The sequence below is a fragment of the Festucalex cinctus genome, chromosome 10, assembly GCF_051991245.1.
Source record: "Festucalex cinctus isolate MCC-2025b chromosome 10, RoL_Fcin_1.0, whole genome shotgun sequence".
Classification (NCBI taxonomy): Eukaryota; Metazoa; Chordata; class Actinopteri; order Syngnathiformes; family Syngnathidae; genus Festucalex; species Festucalex cinctus.
The window spans coordinates 25,602,650-25,626,488 of NC_135420.1; the positions used below are offsets into that span (position 1 = coordinate 25,602,650).

Genomic DNA, 23,839 nt, shown 5'->3' on the forward strand with positions numbered 1-23,839 from the left:
GGTTATAAGCCTCAAGTTTTAGATAAATATATTCATACAAATCTTACAGTGTACATGTACAAATTTACTGATAGTATTTTCTAAATTTGAATGGAAAACAATCGCAACAATCGACTTATAAATTCGTATCGGGATTAATCGGTATCGAATCGTGACCATTCGTATCGGGATTAATCGGTATCGAATCGAATCGTGACCTGTGAATCGTGATACGAATCGAATCGTCAGGTACTAGGCAATTCACACCCCTAGTACAAATATTTCGTTATGATAAAATATTTTTAATGTAGCTGTATTTTAGTTAAGTGTTAATTTTTCTGACAACTTTTTCCTATTATTTGTACTCCTTACATTCCGGCAGTGGTCGTAAGTGGCAAAGTACAAATATTTAACTTACATCTCACTGCTAACGTACTTATTCTAGATAAAGATGTACTGGTACATGGACCAAGCTGGATAGAAAGAATTCCAAATACATTTCAGAATCTGTACTACTAGTATGTGTACTCTCACTGAAGGAGTCGACTATTTTTCTTAGTCTTGTTTTACACCAGGTTCTAGTAAAACAGAGTGAATACTTTTTCTTTCTTTCCCGTCCTGTGCTTGCAACAGTGAAAGTAATCCAACAAGATGAGCTACTGGCATTTTTCCCCCCTCAACTCCCCAAGCCTTTAAAGGTCGTGTATTTATTATGTATACATCATTAATCATTTAAGAGGCAGCCGATTTCAATCAAGATGTGACAGTGACTTACTTGCTTTGCTCGACTTTTACCGCATTTTTTATTTTTTATTTTTTTAAACCCCATGTTGGACCATATCGTCAATTACACAAACATAAATTACAGCTAAATAAAACAAACAAATACAATTAAAAAAAAGGCTTTTTTTGTTGCAAGAATGAATATGTTGTATGTGACCCACTAGTCTAACTAAAGTATTCTGATTAATTGCTTTTGTGAAACAATAAGCAGGTTTCATTATCATCTTGTGGGCCGCCATTTTGGTCAATGCCGCCCTCTACTGTTGACTGAAAATGATGTCATAACTGACAATAATTGACATTTCTCATGCACGGTTTCACGTCCAAACACAACCAAGACAACTTAAAAGTCTCTTGTTTTATTAAGTTAATCATTCATCTTCCTGCTCATAATCATTGTTAGTTTAGCACCCCTCGGCGGCCATCACGGACGTGACACGTTGCTGTGGCTTGGTTGGTTACGAGCATGAAAGTGAGCCAACAGCTTTTTTTGTGTTAGTTCAGTCAATAAACACTAACCAATACACTACTCACAAAAATTTGGAATCCAGTGCTGTTCAAGTCGTTCCGTGGCCACACTGGTATCTCAAATCATCTTTCCACATTGAAATGAATGGAAATACAATTAATCCGTTCCAGCACACTAAATAAACACTTTTTTTTTTTTTTTTTATTAAAGGTTTTTAAGAAAAAAAAATGCACTGATCATAATTTCAGTGTATAAAATTACTCCGTAATAATGAGGGGCTGACTGATGCAGAGCACAAACACGTAAAATGAACCTGTAGCACATTTGAGGTTAATCTGGAAAATTCACAACAAAAGCTCCAAAACTCCCACATTTTTTTTGTGAGTAGTGTATTAATTTACAATAAGGTGACTTCATAACAGTGAGTGGATGTGATGTTTGGTTACTCATAAAGCCTCCACAGTGGCAGCCATAGTCGATGCAGGATTAGACCCCTCCCACCACACACTTCATGTCAAGAAATTAAAATCACATTTTCATTAAATTAATTTCCACTGGTGAATGAATGACGCTGGGCGACACTCGGTGATTTTTTTTTTTTTTTTAACAAAACAACTGAAATGCATCGAGGACACCAGCGCAAATCATTACCTTAACAAAGGAGCTGATGTTTAAATTAAGCAAATACAATAAAGAAAACAGTTGATTTCGATACAACTTTGTGGCCATTTTTCTGAATTTCCCAAGCCAGTAAAATGCATTGACAAAGTTCAATAGTTCTTTTTCCTGCATTTGTGGAGGTCCAGATCAATGATTTCCAACCACACAAATGATCCAAATTCAACATAATTGTCAGAAAATTATGTATAACATCTTCCATTTCATAGGGGAGAATTGATTATAAACGTAAACCGAGTTACCTCATCTGTGTTCATCTAGCTACGTTAAGCGACTTGTAGCGACAGCCAGAACAATTCGATACTCTTCCACTAGATGGCGGAAGGTGTAATTAACATGTGCCCACTTGTTGCTATTCATACAACACAATAATAGCTTTGTGTTCAACTAAACATACTCAAATTTCACACTGAAACGGAATGTCAGCTTGTTGGTAAATTGAGATGGGACCCAATCACAAAGTGTACAGAATACACTACCTGTGACTTTTTTATTTTTTTTGGTTTGGTGGTGAGTTAGAAGATATGAGACACCTTTTTGAAAAGAAAGTCATTTACGTGGCTTGGTTGGGAAACTACGGAGCCCCTAAGGTGACATGGTAGAAAAAACAAAACAAAAAAACTTTGCGTTCTCTCGCAAAAAACCTTGCGAACGCAAACTGTTCTGTTTTTTTGCGAGGGAACGCAAAGTTGTTGTTTTTTTTCCCTACCATGTCATCGTAGGGGCTCCGTAACACTTCCGGGTCATCTTCCATGTGAGCAAAAGCGACATGGGCGGAACGTGTAAACAAAGCAGTGGGAAAATACACGCTCGATCCATCCTTGTCGCTTCGGGAAAGCTTCGCCACTGTTTTGTTTTATATTTACACGTTCCATCCTCGTCATTTTTGGTCACAAGGAAGATGACCGGAAGTACATTAACTCGTTAAAATAAAACAAATAAAAAATAAAAATAAAAAACGTCCTCTCGCAATCTTTGCGAGGGAACGCAAACGTTTTTTTCCAATTTTTACTTTTATATTTCTTCCATGTCACCTTAGGGGCTCAGTAGGAAACACCGGTCTAAATTCAAAAGAAAAAAAAAATAAATCAGCCTCTCTTGCTACTAATAGTTTGTGGTAAAGAAATGTCAGACACAGTGAGGTAAGAATTGGGTTGCAAAAGGGCTGGAAATTTTCTGGTAAATTTCCATGGAAATTAAAGCAGGGAAATTTTGGAAATATTCCAAATTGGAAACTTTTCATGGGAATTTATGGTTGGAAAGTAATGTATTGAAAAGGCCATATTCAAGTATAAACATTTTTTTCCAATTACCATGGAAAGTTTCCAACTTAAAAAAATAAAATAAAAAATTGCAACTCTAGGCAAGCACCCTGCTCTTAATCCATCCATCATCAAGCGGGTCTCCATCGTGGTCCACCGATGCCAGGCCTCGCCGTGGCACCGCGTGCCGTCCGCAGATGAGGCGGCGGCGTGTGAGTTCACCATTTGCCCGTCGGCATCAAAGCTCGTCTTTCTCCATCTGCCGGAAGGCTTCCAGGTCGTCCCGCCAGTCGGCCAGCAGCCGGTCCGCCGACCGTCCGGCGCCGTCGACCCGCTGCTCCTCTTCCTCGCCGCCGTCCGCTTTCGGCGCGTCGGCCTCCGCCGGCCCGACGTCCTCCGCCGGCCCGACGTCCTCGCCCCCGGTCGGAGAGGCGTCTCCATCTTTCCCCGACGTCGTCGTCGTCGCCTCCGACTCGGACGCCGTCGGCGAGGTGGCCTCGGTTTGACAGTCCTCCTCCGCCTCACGGACGTCGGCGCCTGAAAAGGAAGGCGAGCGGTGGGCGGGGACGCAAAAAATAAAAGACGTGAGACGCGCAAAAAATAGAGCGCTTTTCCACAAAGAGGCTGACAGCTCACAGCCTGCCTGTGGTGAGTCACAGGATGAAATCTCCCCCCCCCACCTCTCATGTTGCTGAGAGAGAAATAGCCACAATGGAGGAAAAGAAGCCAAAAAGTTGCGCGGGCAAATCTGGCAGGATTAATATTCCCCCTCAAGTGCGCGTTCTATAAATACAAGAGTACGCACTGAACTAGAAACGCAAGGTCGTGGATGAAAAGACGAGCTTCCGTTTATTTGGTGGAACGTAAACAAGTTGCTCAAGTAAACATCAGATTCAGACAGTAATCTAACAATATATCACGGTTCATCGTTCACACTCCACAGATTTATAAGATGACGATCATATTACGTTTTTTTTTTGTGTGTTTCAGGGGAGAAATATCATTTATATTTGGTACGTTCCTGTTGGAACGATGTCTAATAGGCGTGGGAACATCTCCGTACCTCACGATACGTTATGCGATACAAGGCTCATAATAACGTTTAGCTCACGATGTGACGCTACCGCGATTATCGATATATTGGTCAGGTCACAAATCCACCATAATCTCCGATGAAACTACTCAAGACAAACTGATTTTTTAGCCAATGAGAAAATCGTTTCTTTTTCTACCATCGCTGAAACACAATATTAGAACTGGTGTCTTCTTCACAGGGAGTACTTTAGTGTTTTTTTTGTTTGTTTTTAAAAAAAAACAAAAACAAAAAAAAAACAAATACTAATGTCTTCTTAACAGAGACAACTTTCTCTGAACAAATTTGTGTCAATTGTCAAATTGCAAAATGTGTTTTTAAAAGGTACCAATTGTGCGTGAAAAATAAATAAAATATCCAATTTATTATAGCCAAAATATTCACATTTGACTGCCCCAAAACAGCTAAATAAGTAAAGTATCCCTATCAGGTATATAAACCGGGATTCACTCACATGTAAAATTGAGACGATGTGAGTGCAGAAAAGCAGAGAGGAATACTTACTGCCCTCAAACAGACTTCCGGGAAGAGGTTTACCTTTGAATATGGCGGCTGTTTGTCCACAAAATGAGAGGGTCAGGCAAGGCGGGGGTTGGGTGGGGAAGAGAGGAGAAGAAGGCAAGTGAGCGAGCAGAGGGAAGGGAGAGTGTCGGCTCATATCCAGAAATGGAACGTCGAAGCCTCAGCTTTCATTCACCAAGCAAACAGGTTAGGCGTGATGAGGATGAGCGGCTTTGATGAGAAGACGCAAACAAACAAACAAACAAAAACAAAAGGACACACATGCACGCACGCACCCTCACCTCGGTCCCGGGCTTTGTCGCCGAGCAGAACCTCCACCTGGCGGTACTCCTTCAGCGCCTCCAGCAGGATGTTGCCCTCCTTGTGGAAGAGGAAGAGGAGGGGCAGGGCGATGTCGTCCGTGCTGCGGCCGTCGCCGGCCATCTGGAAGAGCGGCGCCGTGTCGCTGCTGCTTCCCTCGTTGTCGTCTGACAAGACAAGAAAAAAAAATCATGAGGCATTTTAACATTTGTCTTTTCGAGAGTATTTGTTTGAGAACCGATCGATCCTTTGTTATTCACCGAAAACGCCTGTTCTTGATGTTGTTTGTTGAAGGTCTTCATTTATTTTTATTCTCAAACATTTATTTTGGTGGGTGAATAACTTTATGACTTGCATCTTTTGTGTAACGTGCAAAAAATTGTTTGCCCGTGCGTAATGTCACGTCGGTTTGTGCTAGCGTGCTATTTATCGTTAATGATCAGGGTTGGGGAGTAACTAATTACTTGTAACCACATTATGTAATTGTATTACAAAATTGATGTAATCTGTTATATCAGTGGGAGAAAATAAATAATTAACTCTTTTACTGCAACACGTTATCCAAAAAACAACACCCACAGCAAAAAGTAATTAGTTACATTTCCAAAGTAATTTTCCCAATGACTACTCAGGTCACATTTTAGGAATGTAATTTTACAGCTAAAAAAAACAAAAAAAACAATTATGAGCATTTAGTATAATTTCCGTGAGATTATTTGATGTTTCATACTTTCTTGTCATGACAACAAGCGTGGCGGCGGTTGTTGTGGAAAATAATCATACGACGCAGGAAAAAACCCAATTAACGGCTCATCACACACGACTTATCTGACTGTCTGCCTTGGAGGTAATCCGTTTAACCGCCGGCTAATCTCATCAACGGGTTCATCTTCCTCGTGGCATCAGCAACGCTCACCGACGACGATGCCTCCGATGGCGCCGGCCTTCTGGATGTGCCGCGCCTTCTCGGCGAACATGCACTGGCCCCTCTGCAGCAGCGCGATGTGGCCTTGCACCTCCTCGCCGTTGGTGATCTCGCCGCAGCCCGTGTACGGTTCGGCCACCGTGACAAAGCCTCGAACCTGCGGACGTTTTGTCTGTTAAGAAATTATCGCAAACTCACTCAGAAATCTGTGTTAAATAGAGAGGGTGAGGAGAGGAATCTTCAGAGAGTGCAGGAGTGACTTGTATCAGTCAGTTCCTCCGATCTCTCCTCGCGAGCCCTGAACTGAGTGTCGTCTCTCCTTTTTGTGTCATGTCATTCACTGCCAGTCATTATAGAAAATTTTTACATTTCCAATACTCACGTGATATGACATTCAATAATTATATATAAACCGAATCTACCAAATAACAGAATAGACTCCCTACTTTTTGTCCCGTCCCGTTCTTTTATAATTGACAGCAGAAAAATGTAGGTTTGCCAAAATACAGCCATTTCTCCCATGGACTCTGAAACTGTGTTTATTTCCTATAAAATGGGGCAATGATGTCATCTACCGGTGGTTGGGCATCAGTAAAGTTGTTTCCAAGTTTGATATTTACAGTGGAGCATGCTCAGATTCGCCCCCATTTAGCACCGCTCTAAAAAATACAATTGACAAGTATACTTGTCAAAGGCAGTGAATGAGTTAAATCAATGTCAAACAGGTAACCCTGACAGATTATCAAACTGTTGAACTTCAAATTGTCCAACTCGAGGTCTATAACAGTGGCAACAGCTCACCCCCGTGGCGCTTTTGGACAAATCCGTGCCGAACTGCGCCGGGCCGGCCGTCAGCACGACGCGGCCGAAGAACGGGTGCGAGACGATCTGAATGGCTCGGGGGGGCAGCTGCTCCTTCTGCTGCTGGCTGGAAAGCTCCATCATCTCCTGCATGAAGCGCACGCCGTCCTCGGCGGCGATGGGGCTCACCGCCTACACGTCGAGTTGGCGATGTGAGAGAAAAAGGTGCCATAAAAGGTTTTATGACATATCATGACTTGAGCCTTAATTTAACAAAATGTCTCCCCCTTGTGTGTACTAAAAAAACATGACATCACCTCCACCACAGAATCATTCCCATCTGTCGTGAAGACTATTAGTTAATCATGACTCATACAAATACCCGGAACTGCACATGACGGCATTTCTTTGTTACCTGCGTGGCGTGCTGCACCAGCTGCACCCGGCCATCTTTCAGGTGGATGAGGCTGACGCCCATCCTCCTCAGCAGCTCCAGATGTTCCGGGTTGTTCGCCATGAAGTCCTGCGCTCGCAGAGGAGGGGCTCCCATGCCGGGTTCCCTGTAGGATGGAGGAATGAACAAGCAGGTTTGAATCAGGAAGCTGACTTCAAAATGCAGTACAGGAAACACGTGCTGATTCGAAAATGACCATTGACGGTTGCTTGCGTGCGTGCCTGCTACGACATTGCTGTTTTTTTAAAGTGAATAGTATGTACTAGGTCTGAACAATTCATCAAATTCAGGAGATTAATTTATTGCTTGTGTGTATTAAAAATACATAGGAAGAGGACCTTGAAACTGCAATCGCAATATTGAATTGATGGAAAAAAAAAAAATGTAGATTAGATTTTGCAAAATCATTCAACTATTCAATTTTTTTTTCAATTTTTTGGCATATCCAAAGCTTGCTCACATCTAATTTTATTTTGTTTATAAAAAAAAAAAAAAAAAAAAAAATCGATCAAGCGACAAGGGCAGGGTTAAAAAAAAAAAATTCGAATAATCTATAAATCGATTCTAATTTTCGGGTCATATCAAGTTATAAAACCATGAACCGATCATTTTAATATATCTTTTCCCCATAAATTCATAAGAAAATAGAATTTTAAAGGCCAAAGTTTTTTTGGAGGGGATTTGAAATTTATTGTTCACATCAATTTAAAAGTATTTTTCTTACATTTATGAAAGAGCTGACTTATTGCACTTTAAGACAATTCAGAATAATTTAGATCCACAATTACTGAATTAGAATAATGAAAATATTTTCATGTCATCCTTGCTGATGTCAATGTTTGTGGAACTCATTCGCGATCATAACCCATGTTAATTTTATTAATAAACTAAATTATTTAACCAGTTACTGCCTCCACAAAATGTAATGTTGGTGAAGTTTTTATCATGTCCTTCATATTTAAAAAGAGTTGCTGTTCCATAATTAATCAATATCAGATTGAAGTCAGTCGAATGGGAAAAAAATCAATATTGAATTGAACTGAACTCTTGTGAATCAAAATCGAACCAATTGAGGGAATTGGAATCGATACCCGGCCCGACAAGCGATGGTTCATAACTGTAAAAACCCGGAAGTCATGTGACCACGGTATCAGGAAATAACAACCTGTAAGGAGCAGGCCGCGGGCAGCTCCTGTCCACGGCGCTCCGAATGGGTTCCCTCAGGTTCCGCGGGAAGGCCGGGTCGGGGAACAGGAGACGCGTGTTGGGGCAGGTCCAGTCAAAGTTGGAGTCGTCCAGCTCCTCCTGCTCGACTTGAGGAATCTTGACCACATGGCCTTGCGTTAGAAAGTGCCGTGTTTGAAAGTGGTTTGCTCATGGGGACAATTACCGTTTGATTGGGGGGAACGGATGAGACGTGCGGCGTCGTGGAGAGAGACAGAGGCAACAGATGTGCTTCGGTCGTGAAGATGTAGTCCTCCACGTCGAAGCGTAGGTCCTCCGGATCAGCGAAAAGCAGGAACAGGTACTTGAACATCTCGGCGAGGAAGAACGAGTCCATTCTATGGGGAGAAAAATGCCATTTCGATGTTTAATATGCGATCATGAGCTTGCACGTCATTGGCAGGCTCGATAGCGGCACAGTTTGGAATCAAGCGCCATTTATAGCATATAGTCATAAATAAATACACACAAATTTGGCATCACCAACAATTTGTTGCCTCTATCAACCCTTACCGGTCCTCGTGGCTGCCGGTCCGCACGTCCTTCATGGCAGCGAAACCGCACGGGACCCGAGCAAAGCGGTTGAGGTTGTCCATGATGGTGCGACCCGCTTCAAGGTAGTACGGGTCTCCTGTGGCCTGGCGCGCGAACACATTTTCCATTATTTTAGCGGCGCATTTTTATCCTTATTCCACACGAAGCATAGGTTCCATCCATCCGCTCACAAATGATTACATTTTGCTTTTTAATAGCCGCTCAGAAGAGCAAAAACAAAAGAGATTCACATTCATGGTGAGTTTTTGTGAAATATCACAAATTGACAACAATTCAAAACAGTAGAGGTGTACTCTGAAGCGAACAAGACATCTGCATTGACTTTTTACCTTGTAAAGAAAATAGGTGCTCTCAGCAAACTCCGGCCTCAGAGGATGCTGGGCCCAGTGTACCCTGAAATCAGTGGTGAAGGCCTGGGGAGACGAGAGAGGAAAGCGTCAGTGCGCTATTGCAGCATTTCAAAGTGGAACTTGAATAGATTGGAGCTAGAATGCGCCAAAAGCCTCAGGCTGTCTGGCGTATCGTTTCCATGAATGCACACGTGAAGATTTCAGGACGTTCCTTTCTGGGCTAGATTTATGTGTAATTTGGCCTCATCGTTTAACATTGCATTTAATCGTTACATTTAGTAATAGATTGCACTTGGAACAAATGAATTCAGTTTACATTCTTTCACTATGAGAGGACTTTGCAGTTTGACTTTGTTTGAAATAATTGATGTCGGGTGTATTTGACAGCGCTTTCTAACCAAGAAGATGCACCGGTTTGTCTTGTTTACCGGTAACGATCTAAAATGTTCGCCTTCAGTGTAAGATCAACTTTTAGATAAAAGCTCAAAAAGTCAACATTTAAGTCCGACTGGTTACCTCTGGTAGGAAGTTGTGTTTTTTGGTAACTTGATACAACATTTCATGAGTTTCAATGGCTGGTCGGATGTCTCCCTTCAACACCTGGGAAGTCAACAGAGGAAACAATGAATGAAATGTTGGGGGGGAAGAAAAAAAAAAAAAAAAACATTCAACGTGATCCAATCTGACCTGCAGACCAGGGAAGAACGCCAACAGCGAGTCCATCCAGGTGCGAGCGGGAAGCAGAGGTTTGTGGATGTGCACGTCCAACAGCAGGGGGGGCTGACTTATGTATTTCATGATGGATGCATAGTGCTGAGCGAAATGATACAAAAAGTCTTATTTCCCCCCACAAAAAAAGGAACAGATTACACAAACATGGGCAACATATTTCCTCAAAAAGTGGCCGTGCATCATTCAGTTTGGGAAGGTAAACAACCTAATTCCCTTCAGAAAACAAAACAAAACAAATAGCTGTTATTGACTGTTAAAATTGTGAGGCTGTAACCACATCTAATTTTTAAATTGTGCTTTTCTGCAATCTCGTGACATATATAAGAAAAATACAATACACAAATGAATGTCCTCCTCAATTAACTAATTTAATCCCAAAAACGTATAATACAGTCTATTTTAAATGTTTTAAATGCCCCAAAGACATATTTATACATTTCTTTGCTGTGTTTTTTTATGCTAGCTAAAGCAAACAGAAGTGCTTTGATGCAGCCTCTGTACTGCAGAGAATAGTTGAGGCAACGGTAGTTATTACAAAAACGGCCAGCAGATGGCAGCAGAGTATAAGAGATCAACCCAGGCCATGTTGTAAACAAGCTCGTTCCTCTACAGTTCTAAACGGATTTGTGAACAATGATGAAACTTAAGATATATTCTAATGGTAATTGCTGCAAAACGGAAACAAATAGAAACATACTTTTTCCCCTGATGAAAGAAGAGACTCTAATCTTTCTTTTGGTAGGTTCCAAAGGAACACAATATTCTGTGGGCCTTGCAAAATCAGTCCAAATCCAGTAAAACAGCCGGGAGCGAAGGGGGTTGCTTCAGTGAAAATGGCTGCTCGTGAATGAGTTAAGTAGCTAAACACGCCTGGCCACTATTTACAGAAATGGCGCACAGAAAACAAACTACAAGACATTGAAAACGTGCGATACAGTCTATTGAATTATCCTGTGTATTATCAGGTTGCTATGCAACTGCTTAGGTGCACAGTTTGTGTGCGGTACACACTCACAATATTGAACCGCTGAAGAAACTGCTCATCTCCCAGAAGAACGTAGGCCTTGAGGAGGTATTCATAGTATGAGTCAATTCCCGCTCCAACTCCACTGTCTAGAAACAAAGCGTGCATGCTTCTTAATGTGAGTCATCGCACAAATAAAAGGATTTTTTTTTTTTCAAACTCCTCCACCCTTGGCACAATCGAATCTTCCCATCTCGTGTCCTTATTCTGCCACCAGCTACTTCCCACCTCATCTACTACCGTGCGCTCCGCTCACCGCGGCGGACCCACTCTCCTGAGTGGATATTGATGGTGGTTCCCACCAGATTGCTGTTCCGCTGCCTCTTCTCCCAAAGAAAGTCCAGGGCTCTCCGGGCGTGGGCCTGCAAGCGTGAGGGAAGCTTTGTTTTAAAATATGTGCCTGAGTATTGTTCTATTTTTGTTTTCAAATACTCAGTGCTTGAAGCATTCAAATGCTACCACATAGATGCTATTCATTAGCATGGCATTTTGCATTGTTAACTTTAGAATAATATGCTCTATGTACACCTACTAGTCTAAATATGACATTATGACTAATATTGTGTTTGTGAAATATGAATTAAGCAGCAAAATCCAACCGTTTTTATCCCCCTCAGGGGAGCGGCCATTTTGCCACTTGCTGGCGATTGAAAATGACATCACAAGCTGCATTTGAGGAAGGTGGGAAGTCGGATTTATCCCACTCGGATTGTCCCGAAGTTACTTCGAATAACTAAATTAATGCTATACTAAATATAAAGACATAAATGTGTTTATAAGTGTGTAAATTATGTTTTGTCTCTCTACGGGGGTCAGTATGGAGTTAGAATCATGCCAAAACTCCATAAACACAAAAAAACGTGATCTACGTACACAAAGCATATCTTCAATTAAAAAAAAATAAAAATAAAAAAATCTTTCAAGTGCAAAAAAATGTTCTGCGTACGTAAAAAGCAATTCTACAACTACGGATAAAAGTCACGTGACTTTTGGCAGTGATATTCTGCCGAGCAATTCTACGTGCCGAAAACCCAAGATCCACACACGCAAAGCCAGTAAACTTTACAGCAGGGGGCGCTGTTGAATCAGCGCCGTATTGAGAGAGAGTTTGGCCAACTCGCTTATGGAACTACTACGATGGGATTGGTCAACTGCTGGTCACATGACATAAAAACCTAGAAAACAGGTGAGCTGCCATCTTCATTATTTGTATTTTTTTTTTAACATTATTCTGAGTCCGTAAGCACTATCATGTCATTTTTCGGTCGACAGCAAATGGCTGTACAAGGCAAAATGGCCGCCTCTTGAGATGGATAAAAAAAAAAAAGTGGATTTTAATTTATTGAAAAAAAAATGTTTTACTTGCCTTACCCTTTATATAAATGTGCATGCTCTTTGTTTTATTTTTAATTCAACACTAAACTTCAAACAAGAGCTGTGAAGTCTCTTTTTTTTTGAAGAAGAAGAAGAAGAAGAAGAAGAATCGTTCAGTAAGTGCTAAACAGCTACTTGCTGCTCAAATGACTGCAAATTCGATCGCATCCTAGGCTGGAATTCTGCATTGTAACAACAGAACAGAGTCACAACGTCGCTAAGATGAAGGCCTGGATTAGCTGAGGTGGGCCCAACCTCAAACACAGGATCACCAGTGAAGCGACTTAAGGCAGCAAATTCCAGGATGATGGTCCCCGCGCATGCCGTACAGGTGTCCGTTTCTGTGCCCGTCCGCGACTCAGGACCCCTGACGCCGTACTTCAAGTTCACCTGTGGAAAAAAAAAAAAAAAAAAAAACAATCTCGATATGTTGCTTCTCAACGTTAAAGCAGTTCACGTTTCTCACCCTCGGGTAAGGAAGGCCACTGCTGGTGTTGAATGCCGGCAGCAGTCGGAGGCCCAAGTCTTTGGCCATGTGCAGCAGCTCGTCCTGGTACCAGCGCATGTGTTGCCCTTCTTCCTTCAGCATCACAGCCATGGAGTGGCCGCCCAACAGACCCCTGAGCAGCATAAGTAAGACATCAATAACAGTAATCACAGGTAAGAAACTTAAGTCAGACTTATTTTCTGAGACAATACATGCTGTGAATGGACTATTATCCTTACCCGAGGACTCGAATGTTGGTTTCAAATACAGACACCACGATGTCATTGTCCAACCTGACGTCGGACAGGACTCTTCTGACCGCAGCCTCAAACTCCGCCGTTTTGTTCAAAAGCTGGCGGAGGGAAAACGAGAATTGCTGTTAAAAGGCACCGCGACAGACATATTGGCCACTGTTTGGATGGTGTTGCAACAAAAGTTGTCTTTTAAGGAACGTATGAAACAGAATGAATTATTGTTCAATTTTATCTCATTGAAATGCTCACCACAAGTGTATCCAGAGTGTCTATGAGGGTCAACGAGAACCTACAAGAGACAAACAAGCGTTAACACATGAAAGGGCATGCATTGAAATACTGAAATAACACAGCAAATAATTGTAGTGCTAAAAAATAAAAAAATAAAAAAATAAAATTTTCAAAATTGTAAATATGTTTTTATTTTTTTTTTATTTTTTTTCAACTTTTTCAGCCATAATAAAATGCATCACTCAAAATAATTCAACCCTCAATCAAAAAAAAAAAAAAAGTATTTTTCTATTTTGATTATACAGCTAAGTTTGTTCTTGACCACTTAGCATAGAGGTTAACACAGCTAGCATATTCGAGTGAAAACTTAAAAATTAGTTTAGAATTGCAAACGTTACAGTAATACTGAACATATATTAGCATTTCAGGTGCCTGAGTATCTGGAAAACGGCACATGATAAGTCATCAAAGTGTACCATCGAGGGCTGAGCTACCAAAAAATAAAAAAAATAAAAATAAAAAAAAATAAAAAATAAAAATAAATAAATAAAAAATATATCAAAGGATATAAAGGATGTTACCTGTATTTTTCTACATTAAAAAAATATAAAATAAATGGTTGAGTTTTCAAAAATGTTGGTGCCGATTTCTGGAATGACCCAAATACTGTATTCTTCAATTACTTACTTTCCAAGCGCATCGTCCACATCGCCCCGACTGGGTTCCAGTCCACGTACTCTTCCTCTGCACGTTAGCGGCATCAGCTCGTCGGCTGGGTAAGCATGGTCCTTGAGAAAATGGACAATGACAATCGTGTCATCTGACACTTTACTTCAGCTTTTATTTTTGTGGTAATTTCACATCTAATTCATTCCATGACCACGCTCATATCAACGTCAAATCATCTTTCCCTATTGAAATGAATGGAAATGCCATTAATCCACAAAAACATTTGGAATGTGTTTTTAAGAAAACCGTACTACAAAGTAAAAAAAAAAAAAATTTGCGTATCACATTTAGTCACTGTGCTGTTGTTTCTGGTGTAAGTCAGATAATTTTTAACTTCAGGAAGCTTTCCTGATGATCACAGTCTGACTGAGAAAGATGTTTTTTTTTTTTTTTTTTGACATCTGAAAAATTAAAAGCGACGACTTACCATGTAATTTTGGTACGCGTGGTCAAACATCTCTACCACTTGATTCCTTTTGTGAGGAAAGAACAGATGTGCATCTTTAGGTTCAGTTGCTGATTTTCATCATGATTAAATCATGTTTTTTTTTTTTCTTGCACTCACCTCAACTTTAGCTTCTCGTCCCGTGACATGGCACATCCCAGGCTACATAATGCCGCAAGCAGCATCAAGACGAACAGTGCCGATGGCATTGTGGCCAGACGTGCAGCAATTTAAAGAACTTGACTCTCGATTAGACTATTGCCATTTTGTTACAATAGCAGCAAGAAGAAAAAAAACTACAACTACTACACAGTGAAGCCTCAAGTACTGACACGCCATCTCCCTTGCCGGTAAATGACTAACAACAATGTTGTATAGGTGCCATTTCACTGGTTAGCTACAGGTAATTCTTGTTTACTTTTCCATGCTGTCACCCGGATCTATTGGAAGCAGGATGTGTGCCACGTAGCCCAAATACATAGACTTGTGTTGTTGTTTTTTATTTTACAATTTATTAAATAAGTGTAGAATTCTTGGGTGTGACAACTTGCATGGAAAGCAACTAAAACCCACTGTCACTTACAGTATACACGCACACACAACACGAAACCAGGTTGGTGACTTCCTGTACAGTAACATTCAAAAGGCCCACTCACTCCCCAGTTTTTAAATTGGGGCGAATAACTGCAGTCCTTGACAAACAGCTCTTCATGGCGGTTACAACCATCAGCAAATCTACCGGTCAATCGTAAGTGATAATAATTACCAGATCTTGACTAACTGGTTTCGTCATCGCAGCCGGAAGACTCTTGCACTTGCCATAGTTTAATTAGGCCAGCTAGCTTGTCGCTAGCCGGTGTGATAACTCGCCGCGGATACGACAAAAGAAAAATGTCACGGGAAAACCATTAAAAAATATTCCATTTGGTGAAACGATGCCAATGGTAGCGTAATGTTTAAAGTCCGTTACCGTGGAGTAAGAACTGGAAGCCAAATTAGCCGTCTTCTGTTGCTTTTTCTTTTTTTTTTTTCTTAGCCTGCTGCGGCCATCTTAAAAAGACTCGACAACATCCGCTTCCTGTAAGGTTTATATTACCCGAGTTGTGACTCTCAGGTTGCAATCGTGAACATTTTTCCCATGGCAAATCTCTAACAAAGATGAAGTACGCGTCATTTTATTGTTTTATGTGTTCATTATTAAACATATTTATTTAAAATAAGGTCGTTCTTCTGATTTTCATCGGCATGTCAAAGATACGATGCCTGTCAGACCGAATTTTCTTCAGAGTGTATATCTTCCCCCAAAAAATGGTAAAAGAAGAACGTCATGTGTCCTCACGATCGGGTCGTTATTATATCGCTAAGCAACGCTTTTGTTTTAATATCGTAACTGTTCCCACTGAATTATACTTTAAGTAACGGCATAAGAATGTAAAATGTAATGTAGTCAACCAGTCCTGCTACCAAAGCCATAGAACAATGCATAGTATTTCCCGTATAACCTAAATGCCGCTTGGCCCTCGCCCAAATCGACGTTCAGTCCATTTTAATAAGTCAAATTGAAATGAGATTATGTAACATTTACGTGTTTTGTTTAGGCATCAGAAGCCAAAACTACTTTTCCCACAATACTTTGCGCTCACTTGACGCGTTCACGTGAGAAGGTTCAACAAGGCACATCAACAATCTCCCGAGCTCAAACATCCAACATGATTATAATCCGCACCCGGCTTCCCCAAAAGTGCAGTACTTGACTCACGCTCGCAAGGAGAAGGGACGAGTTGGAACAGGTATGTTAGGAGCTTGCACTCGGGAAAATGGATTTCCACTTTTCGCCGGCTTCATATCCGCAAGAGTTTATTTACAGTATCGTGCGTTTGCTTTTGAATGCCATTAAATTTTAATGTAACGACAGGTGGGTAGTACACTAGTATTATGTTACATGTGGAACGCCTACGTGTTAGGTTTGCATGTGTTTTGTGTCATTGTATTGTATTTTAAATTTTATTTTATTTTTGCACGTAATCGTGGATCCGTCAGCTATGGCTCAATCTGCTGGGAAGAAATTGACTGGCCTGGTTGCGGCCGCATTCACTCCTTTCACCTCTCAAGGGTATGTATTATTATTATTTTTTTAAGTAAATAAATGTATATTATATACTGTACATACAATACAGTATTTTGAATATAGAGGGTGCCCCAAAAGTCACTATACACTTCCAATTTTCTATTCCATTTGAGGTATAATTCAGAAATACATGAGGCTATCAACATTTTGCAGTTTAGGTTTTGTAGTTTTTGCAAATCATTCCCTTCTCGCCCATGGGTCACTTCAGAATAGACACTCCCGGCTTTTCGCAGTTGCCTGCTCCGGAAGTTCAGCGTTTTTGATTAGTGGGTGGAAGTAGGACGCCTTCGGCTTCGTGGTTTTTCAAGAACAGATCCTGTTTTTTTCAAAAACTTGCCTTAATTCGATTAAATTGTTCTACACTTTGGAGCAGCGTGACGACGGGCATACGCATCTCAAACGGCAGCTAACAGAAAAAATGTGCTGAGTGCAAGGTGAAGCTTTTAAATGCTGATGGCCTCACGTCTGTCCGAATGACACCTGAAACAAATGTGTCGGGACTTTTGGGACACATGATGAGATACAGTTGGATGACAAAACAACAGGGTGGGGGAAAAAAAAAAGAAGAATAAGCAAGTTAGAAAGAGGATGTCAGCACTGATATTCGCAAGCTAAGAGAGAAGTTGGTCATGTGAGAATGGAAGTTGTTTGGGAGAACTTACAATAGACTCCAAATAGCAGATGAGTTGACCCTGTTCATTTGTCGCCCACTTGTGTTCGCAAATTGGCGCCATCTTGTAGATGTCATTTTGCCAAATGTGGGGGGGGCTGCATGTGTTTTCCCATAACAGTGAAGTCAACCTATCAGAGATTGGACCTTATATTGACTACTTGAAAGAGAAGCAAGGTGTAAATAGCGTTTTTGGTAAGTTTGTGCATACATTGTTCCTTTCAGTACCTGTCCGCTATGTGTGCTTGTTCCCACCTCAGTCAGCCATGTTGTCGCATCTGTGCTAACCATATTAGCATAACCTCTTCTCTCAGTTTGTCAATTTTGTTTCTCAAATTGTCTTGAAAGGCAGCGGCCACACGTGCATTTGGTACCTGGGGCCTTTTGTGAGGACTTAGTAGACTTATTCCACCTTTTATTTCTTTAACTGTGACGTGGTAATCGAGAGGTGGATTAAAGTTGGATAAGTCTCATCTGTTGGTACAAAATGGACGCCCCACCACTTCTCAACAGGAACCATATTAGCTGTGATGTTGAAATCAAATATCCTGCCCTGAACAAGACCACTCATCATTTTTCTTGTGGGTCAAATTTTGTGGTTCCGCTTTAGTATCACATAATCCTTAAATTTGTTTGCTGCTTAGGGTCTATGTTGCATAATATGATTAATATGACTCATAATATTAGATTTTTTTGTGGCACATTAACACATTACAACATAAGAAACCCTTTTTAAAAAATCTACAGATTTTTTGCTATTTTTTCTGTCTTTTGTGAAGTTAGACAAAAGGACAACATGCTGAGATTTGTCAGCAGAAACCGACGACGGCGCTTGCTATCGCTGTTGTTTTCGTAGTCCGCCCGTTTAACGTATATACGAGGTAATTTGAGGCCGCAGTCATGTGACACGTCGTTCTGATGAACCACAAGAGATTGCACGAGCAGCAGTAAAATCACTGTACCGTCAATAAAAACCACAATTGGCGAGTAGAATGCAGACTATAAGTAAAAACTAGTTAGTGTCTGGTTGACTGAGCAGTTAACACTCTTGGGGCGCCCTAGTGGTTAACTCATTCACTCCCAGCCATTTTCACAGAAGCAATCCCGTTCGCTCCCAGCTGTTTTACTGGCTTTTGACTGATTTTGCATGGCCCACAGACTATTGTGTTCAATTGCTATAAAAGCATGGAACCTACCAAAAGAAAGATTAAAGTCTCTTCTTTTATCAGGAAAAAAAATTTATGTTTCTATCTGTTTCCGTTTTGCAGCAATTAGCATTAGAAGAGAGCTAAGTTTCATCAGTTTTCACAAATCTATTTAAAATTCAAAGTAATTGAGCTTTTTTTCAACATGGCCCTGGTTGATCTCCTCTGCTCTGCTGCCACCTGCTGGCCTTTTGTGTAATAACTACCATTTCTGCAACCGTTCTTTGCAGTTGAGAGGCTGCATCAAAACCTTCTGTATGCTCTAGCATAAAAAAAACAAAAAACAAAAAAAACGTATAAATACGTCTTTGGGACACTTACAACATAAAAAAACGTATTTACACGTTATTGGGAGCAAATGAGTTAAGCAGGTGCTTAGTTCACTTGGTATTTATCCACCCCCCCCCCCCCCCCCTATGTTTCCTCTATTTGTTGACCACAATGTTTGTTTCTTTCTATCTATCTAGCCCAGTGACCTTTCACCTGTTGAAGATGCGCTATCCGAATCCCATGTTAGCCTGTTAAAATAACAAGACGGTATTTTTGCTCGCAGTGAACGGCACCACCGGAGAGGGCATGTCTCTCAGCGTCGCCGAGAGGAAGTTACTGGCGGAGGAGTGGTGTCGGAAAGCTAAGGGAAAGTAAGTCTTGGCATGGATGCGGGAGTTCAAAACATTCGGAGGTAGCCAGAGAGAGAGAGAGAGAGAGAGAGAGAGAGAGAGATCAAGTTTTATCTTGACGAAAAGTAGTCCTTTGTGCTTCATACTTTTTGATGAAAGCACTTTAATATAATTTAATTTTAAAATAAAGTAACCAATAAAAGTAATTAAGTTGCTTTTAAACTGAAGTAATCGGTAATTTTTTTCAAGGTAATGTGGGTAACACTGGTTGTGACCATATTCTTCATACATAAACATTCACTCCCAGCCATTTTCACCCTTTGCTCCCGGCTGTTTTACTGGATTTGTACTGATTTCGCAAGGCCCACGGAATGTTGCGTTCTATTGCTATAAAAAAACAAAAAAAAACATGGAACCTACCAAAATAAAGATTAAAGTCTCTTATTTCCTCAATGGAAAAAGTATATTTCTATCAGTTTCCATTTTGCGGCAATTAGCATTACAATGCTATGTTTCATCAATATTCAATATTATGGTGAAATCACTGTCAAAAAGAGCTTGTTGCAACATGGCCCTGGCTGATCTCATTCTCTGCTGCCACCTGCTGGCTATTTTTTGTAACAAGTACCATTGCTTTAAGCCACCTCTTCATGCCAGTAGCTGCGTCAAAGCCTTCTGTATGCTCTTGCATAAAAAAAATAAAATAAAATAAAAAAGTATAAAAATGTTTTTGGGAGTGAAGGACAAAGTATGAAAAAACGTATTTAAACGTTTTTGGGATTGAATGCGTTAACAGCAGGTGGCAGATGAACAGATTTGAATCCAAAAACATCACAACCTAAATATGTTGCTTATTTATTCATTTTACAATTGAATTGATGCTCTTATATTAATTATGATAATAATGATATCATTATGAAGCAAAACAAAAGTGTTTCCCTGTAAGTTGTTAATTGTTTCTTCGGTGTATGTGTTTTAAATACAGACTGGAGCAGGTGATTGTGCATGTTGGTTGCACCAGTCTGAAAGATTCCCAAGAGCTGGTGAGTTTCTCTTATCAGTGTTCGGGATAATTGCACACCTGCACAGTTAAATAAATAAGCAAAACAAATGCAAATAATTCACACTGGATCACACGTGAGATGAGGTCACGCCTGCGCAACATCTCGTTCAATTACTGGAATGCGAGGTCTCCATTTTGTTGGTGGCCGATGTTAGCTCTTTTAAAATCTGAAAAAAAATCTGCCTTTTTTTTTCTTCTTCTTTTTGTCCACCTTTCTATCTGTTGTAAATTAATTAAGTATGAAATTAAATTGAAAAAAAATTCAAAAAATGTATTAGATTTTTTTTAAATGCGTATATTAAAAAAAATATTTAAATTAAATCTAAAAAAAAAAATGTATGTAAAAGTATTGCAAACTCAACTCAACTTTGTTTAAAGAGTACTTTAAAATAACCATAGAAAGATTACTTAAATTAAATATTTAATACAAAACTTGCTTGGTTTTTAAAACATCGCTAGCTTAACGCTAACAGGAAGTTATCAAATGCTAACGTTAGCATCGACTTTGGGAGTGTTTTTCCTTAAATTAACGAATATCCACACACAAATGTTGTGGGAACACGAACCCGAAGATGATATAACATTACGCAAAGGCACAAATTCTTCCCAATGTGTGAAAAAAATGAGTTATTTTAATAGAATTCAATCGCAACTTTCTTTTATACTCACTTTAAGTGTGTACGCCATGGATGCACAGCACCACACTGCCCCCAAGAGGCCAGAATGCACAGGAACACTCAGTATTTGTTCTTACTGTTTTTTTCAGTTGCTATTATTTGAGTTTATTCGATTGTTAATTCACTTTCTTATTGTTTTTATTTTGTCATTGTTATTTCAAGTGTGCATCATATATATATTTTTAATAAATAATCGGCAGATTAATCGGTAATCTGTATTTTTTCATCTGCCAAAAATTGGCATCGGCCTCAAAAAAAGTGCATATCAGTCGAATCCTATTCTAAATAGAAGTCGTTTCTTCTATTTGTCCAGGCTCGCCATGCAGTGGAGATCGGCGCTGACGGCATAGCAGTCATCGCCCCCTCCTTCTTCAAACCTCGCTCCGCAGGTATGCGCGACTTTAAGCGGAGAAAACGCGTTCGAATGTGGTCACACGTGAAAATTAGAAAACAACACAGACGTGCACCTTTTCCCCTTCTCAGAGTCGCTGAGGGCATACCTCCAGCAGGTTGCCGCCGTGGCCCCGACTGTGCCTTTCTACTACTACCACCTTCCAGCTCTAACTGGGGTGAACGGTGAGTCGTCGTTGCGTTTTGTATACACTTTTCACAAAATATCAGGACATCGGTAAAATGGTCTCGTCTCGTCTAAGTGCCCGTAAGCGACTTGCTAGACGGCATCGAGACGCTGATTCCGTCCTTCCGAGGGGTGAAATTCTCCGGGAGCGACCTGCTGGATTTCGGCCAGTGCATCAGCCACATCCAGCCCGACTGGTCCGTCCTCTACGGCGTGGACGAGGTCCGCTGCGCTAACGCCCACATAACCCGCAGCGTCGCCTGCGTTGTCGCTTAATCACGTCCTCTTGTCCTGTCGCGCAGCAACTGCTGGCAGCACTCGTCCTGGGAGCCCACGGAGCAGTTGGCAGGTTAGTTTTACAACATTCCAAGGTTATTATAGTTTTAGAATTTTATTTTATTTTTTTATTTTTTTATTTACGTTAGTTTTTATTTAGTTAGTTTATTTCATTTTGAAGTTTTATTTATTTAAATGTATTTTTTTTTCTGTTTTTATTAGTTTTAGTTTAAAAAAAATGTTTAGATTTAGCTTAGTTTTAATTAGTTTCAGTATTATTAATAATTACAATTTGTATTATTAAACACCACAATTACAAAATCAGCATATCGGAGGGGGGGGGGCTTAGTTAGTTTTAGTTAGTTTTTTTGTTAGACCTTGTTCGGTAATTGCAAAAAAAAAAAAAAAAAAAAGGGGGAATTTCTTGTGAAATTGAGGATGAAACTTAATTTTTGATCACACGTGTGCAGTTTTTAATATTTTCTGTACTTTTTGCTTGCTGTGTTCTAACAGCCAGCCGGAGCACACTAGAAAGAGCAGCACAGTGCATTAAAGCATGCAATCATGATTCACAACCTGTTCAAAATTATTAATTAAACTTATTCAATTAAAATTCTGAGCTATTAATTTTTTTGTCACTTAAATTTTTAATAAACTACACTCCAGTATAGTGCCTATTTTTTATCATTAAAATACACATTACACAATTTTAGTTGACGTTTTAAAGGGAGGCTGAAACGGATTAATTGCATTTCTACTCATTTCAATGGGGAAAGATGAATTTGGATCACGTTCATTGCTCAATTCACACGCATTCGTCGCTCTACCCGCAGCACTTACAACTACCTGGGAAGTCACATGAACAAACTGCTGTCTGAGTTTGAGAGCGGCAACATCGCACAGGCCAGGAACCTTCAGGTACAGTTTTTTTTTCTTTTTTTTTTTCTTTTTTTTTTCGTGCGTTAAAAATGCTAATCTTTGTCCTCTTTTCTGTTTCCTTTCGACTAGTTCAAGATGCAAGAGCTCATAAGGCACGCTGTTAAAGTTGGTGAGTGGGATTTTTTTTTTTTTCCAAAACAGTTTAACTTATTGTAATGTCCTCTCGTGGGAAAGGAAAGCAACTGGCAGTTTGTGCTTTGTTTGTATTCAAATAAGTTTGAAGGGTGATAAAGTGTAATTGGAACAGCAAATGTGCAAAGGTCAAAAGGGAGGAGGGTTTCTTATTTATTTGTCCATACCTGTCTGCCTCCTTGAAACTTCTCCCTCATGATTGTCAGGATTCGACGTGGGCGTGAACAAGCAGCTGATGAACGAGGTATCGGGCCTGCAGCTGGGCCCCCCGCGCCTCCCCGTCATGCCGTGTCCCCAAGGCCACGCCGTGTCCATCAAGCAGAAGTACCAGCACCTCTTCCCTATACACTGATGTCACCGCAGCAACTCCTTCCTCTCCGCATTTACCGACTGGATCTGTCTTCACAATGGCCTTCCTTTCAAACGCATACTGTTACAGAAATAAAGGGATTTCTTCTTTTACTGTATTAATTGCAATTGTGTGTTTCTATCGCGTGTTTTGTCATTAAAGATAAAGTGGTGTTATTTTATTTGAAGGTCGTCTTCATATGTATGTTATGTTGAATTGTCAGTTTATGTTCCACTTGCTGCCTGTTTAAACGTGACAATGCTTCCCCCTGTTGGCTATTTGAAAGTGCACATTTTGCAACAGGAAACAAGCAGCCTATGGGAAGCCGTTTGTGCGTTTATGTTCTTGATATCCAGGTAACTCGAGCTGCAAGCACCCCGGGCCACATTGGAGATGAGATGGATTTGAAACAGGTTAAACAGGAAGTTGCTGCTTAATATATTGCAATAAGGGAATATTAAGCGATTTCGACTTTCCCGATTAATTTGGCAAAAATAATAATAATAGGAAGGAATAATTTATTCACTTACGA

At 40.4% G+C, this 23,839-nt stretch overlaps 2 protein-coding genes across 11 annotated transcripts; one reads left to right on the top strand and one right to left on the bottom strand.

Annotated features, from left to right (window-relative positions):
* Nucleotides 1–1,105: 1,105 nt before the first annotated feature.
* Nucleotides 1,106–16,393, bottom strand: edem3 (ER degradation enhancer, mannosidase alpha-like 3). 6 transcript variants are annotated; one of them, XM_077533246.1, is made up of 21 exons: nucleotides 14,792–16,393; nucleotides 14,654–14,699; nucleotides 14,185–14,285; nucleotides 13,516–13,555; nucleotides 13,252–13,364; nucleotides 12,992–13,145; nucleotides 12,781–12,915; nucleotides 11,408–11,513; nucleotides 11,143–11,240; nucleotides 10,083–10,208; nucleotides 9,912–9,995; nucleotides 9,375–9,458; nucleotides 9,004–9,128; nucleotides 8,657–8,828; nucleotides 8,432–8,589; nucleotides 7,228–7,372; nucleotides 6,813–7,004; nucleotides 6,003–6,168; nucleotides 5,068–5,253; nucleotides 4,769–4,816; nucleotides 1,106–3,708 (listed from the first exon to the last, which is right to left on the bottom strand). In XM_077533246.1, the coding sequence occupies exons 1-21, from the start codon at nucleotides 14,878–14,880 to the stop codon at nucleotides 3,410–3,412; spliced, it is 2,667 nt and encodes an 888-aa protein (XP_077389372.1). In that variant the 5' UTR covers nucleotides 14,881–16,393; the 3' UTR covers nucleotides 1,106–3,409. The 6 variants fall into 6 exon arrangements, with proteins under 6 accessions (XP_077389372.1, XP_077389371.1, XP_077389373.1 ...); XM_077533245.1 differs by having other exon boundaries at nucleotides 5,062–5,253; XM_077533247.1 differs by having other exon boundaries at nucleotides 4,802–4,816; nucleotides 5,062–5,253; nucleotides 14,792–16,392.
* Nucleotides 15,268–23,425, top strand: npl (N-acetylneuraminate pyruvate lyase (dihydrodipicolinate synthase)). 5 transcript variants are annotated; one of them, XM_077533253.1, is made up of 12 exons: nucleotides 15,268–15,419; nucleotides 16,712–16,784; nucleotides 17,591–17,664; nucleotides 19,228–19,315; nucleotides 20,280–20,337; nucleotides 21,348–21,423; nucleotides 21,518–21,610; nucleotides 21,688–21,833; nucleotides 21,914–21,960; nucleotides 22,721–22,805; nucleotides 22,896–22,935; nucleotides 23,165–23,425. In XM_077533253.1, exons 2-12 carry the CDS (start codon nucleotides 16,714–16,716, stop codon nucleotides 23,308–23,310), a joined length of 924 nt encoding a protein of 307 aa, XP_077389379.1. In that variant the 5' UTR covers nucleotides 15,268–15,419; nucleotides 16,712–16,713; the 3' UTR covers nucleotides 23,311–23,425. The 5 variants fall into 5 exon arrangements, with proteins under 5 accessions (XP_077389379.1, XP_077389382.1, XP_077389380.1 ...); XM_077533254.1 differs by lacking the exon at nucleotides 15,268–15,419 and adding an exon at nucleotides 15,553–15,751; XM_077533252.1 differs by lacking the exon at nucleotides 15,268–15,419 and adding an exon at nucleotides 15,896–16,461.
* The last annotated feature ends 414 nt before the right edge of the window (nucleotides 23,426–23,839 follow it).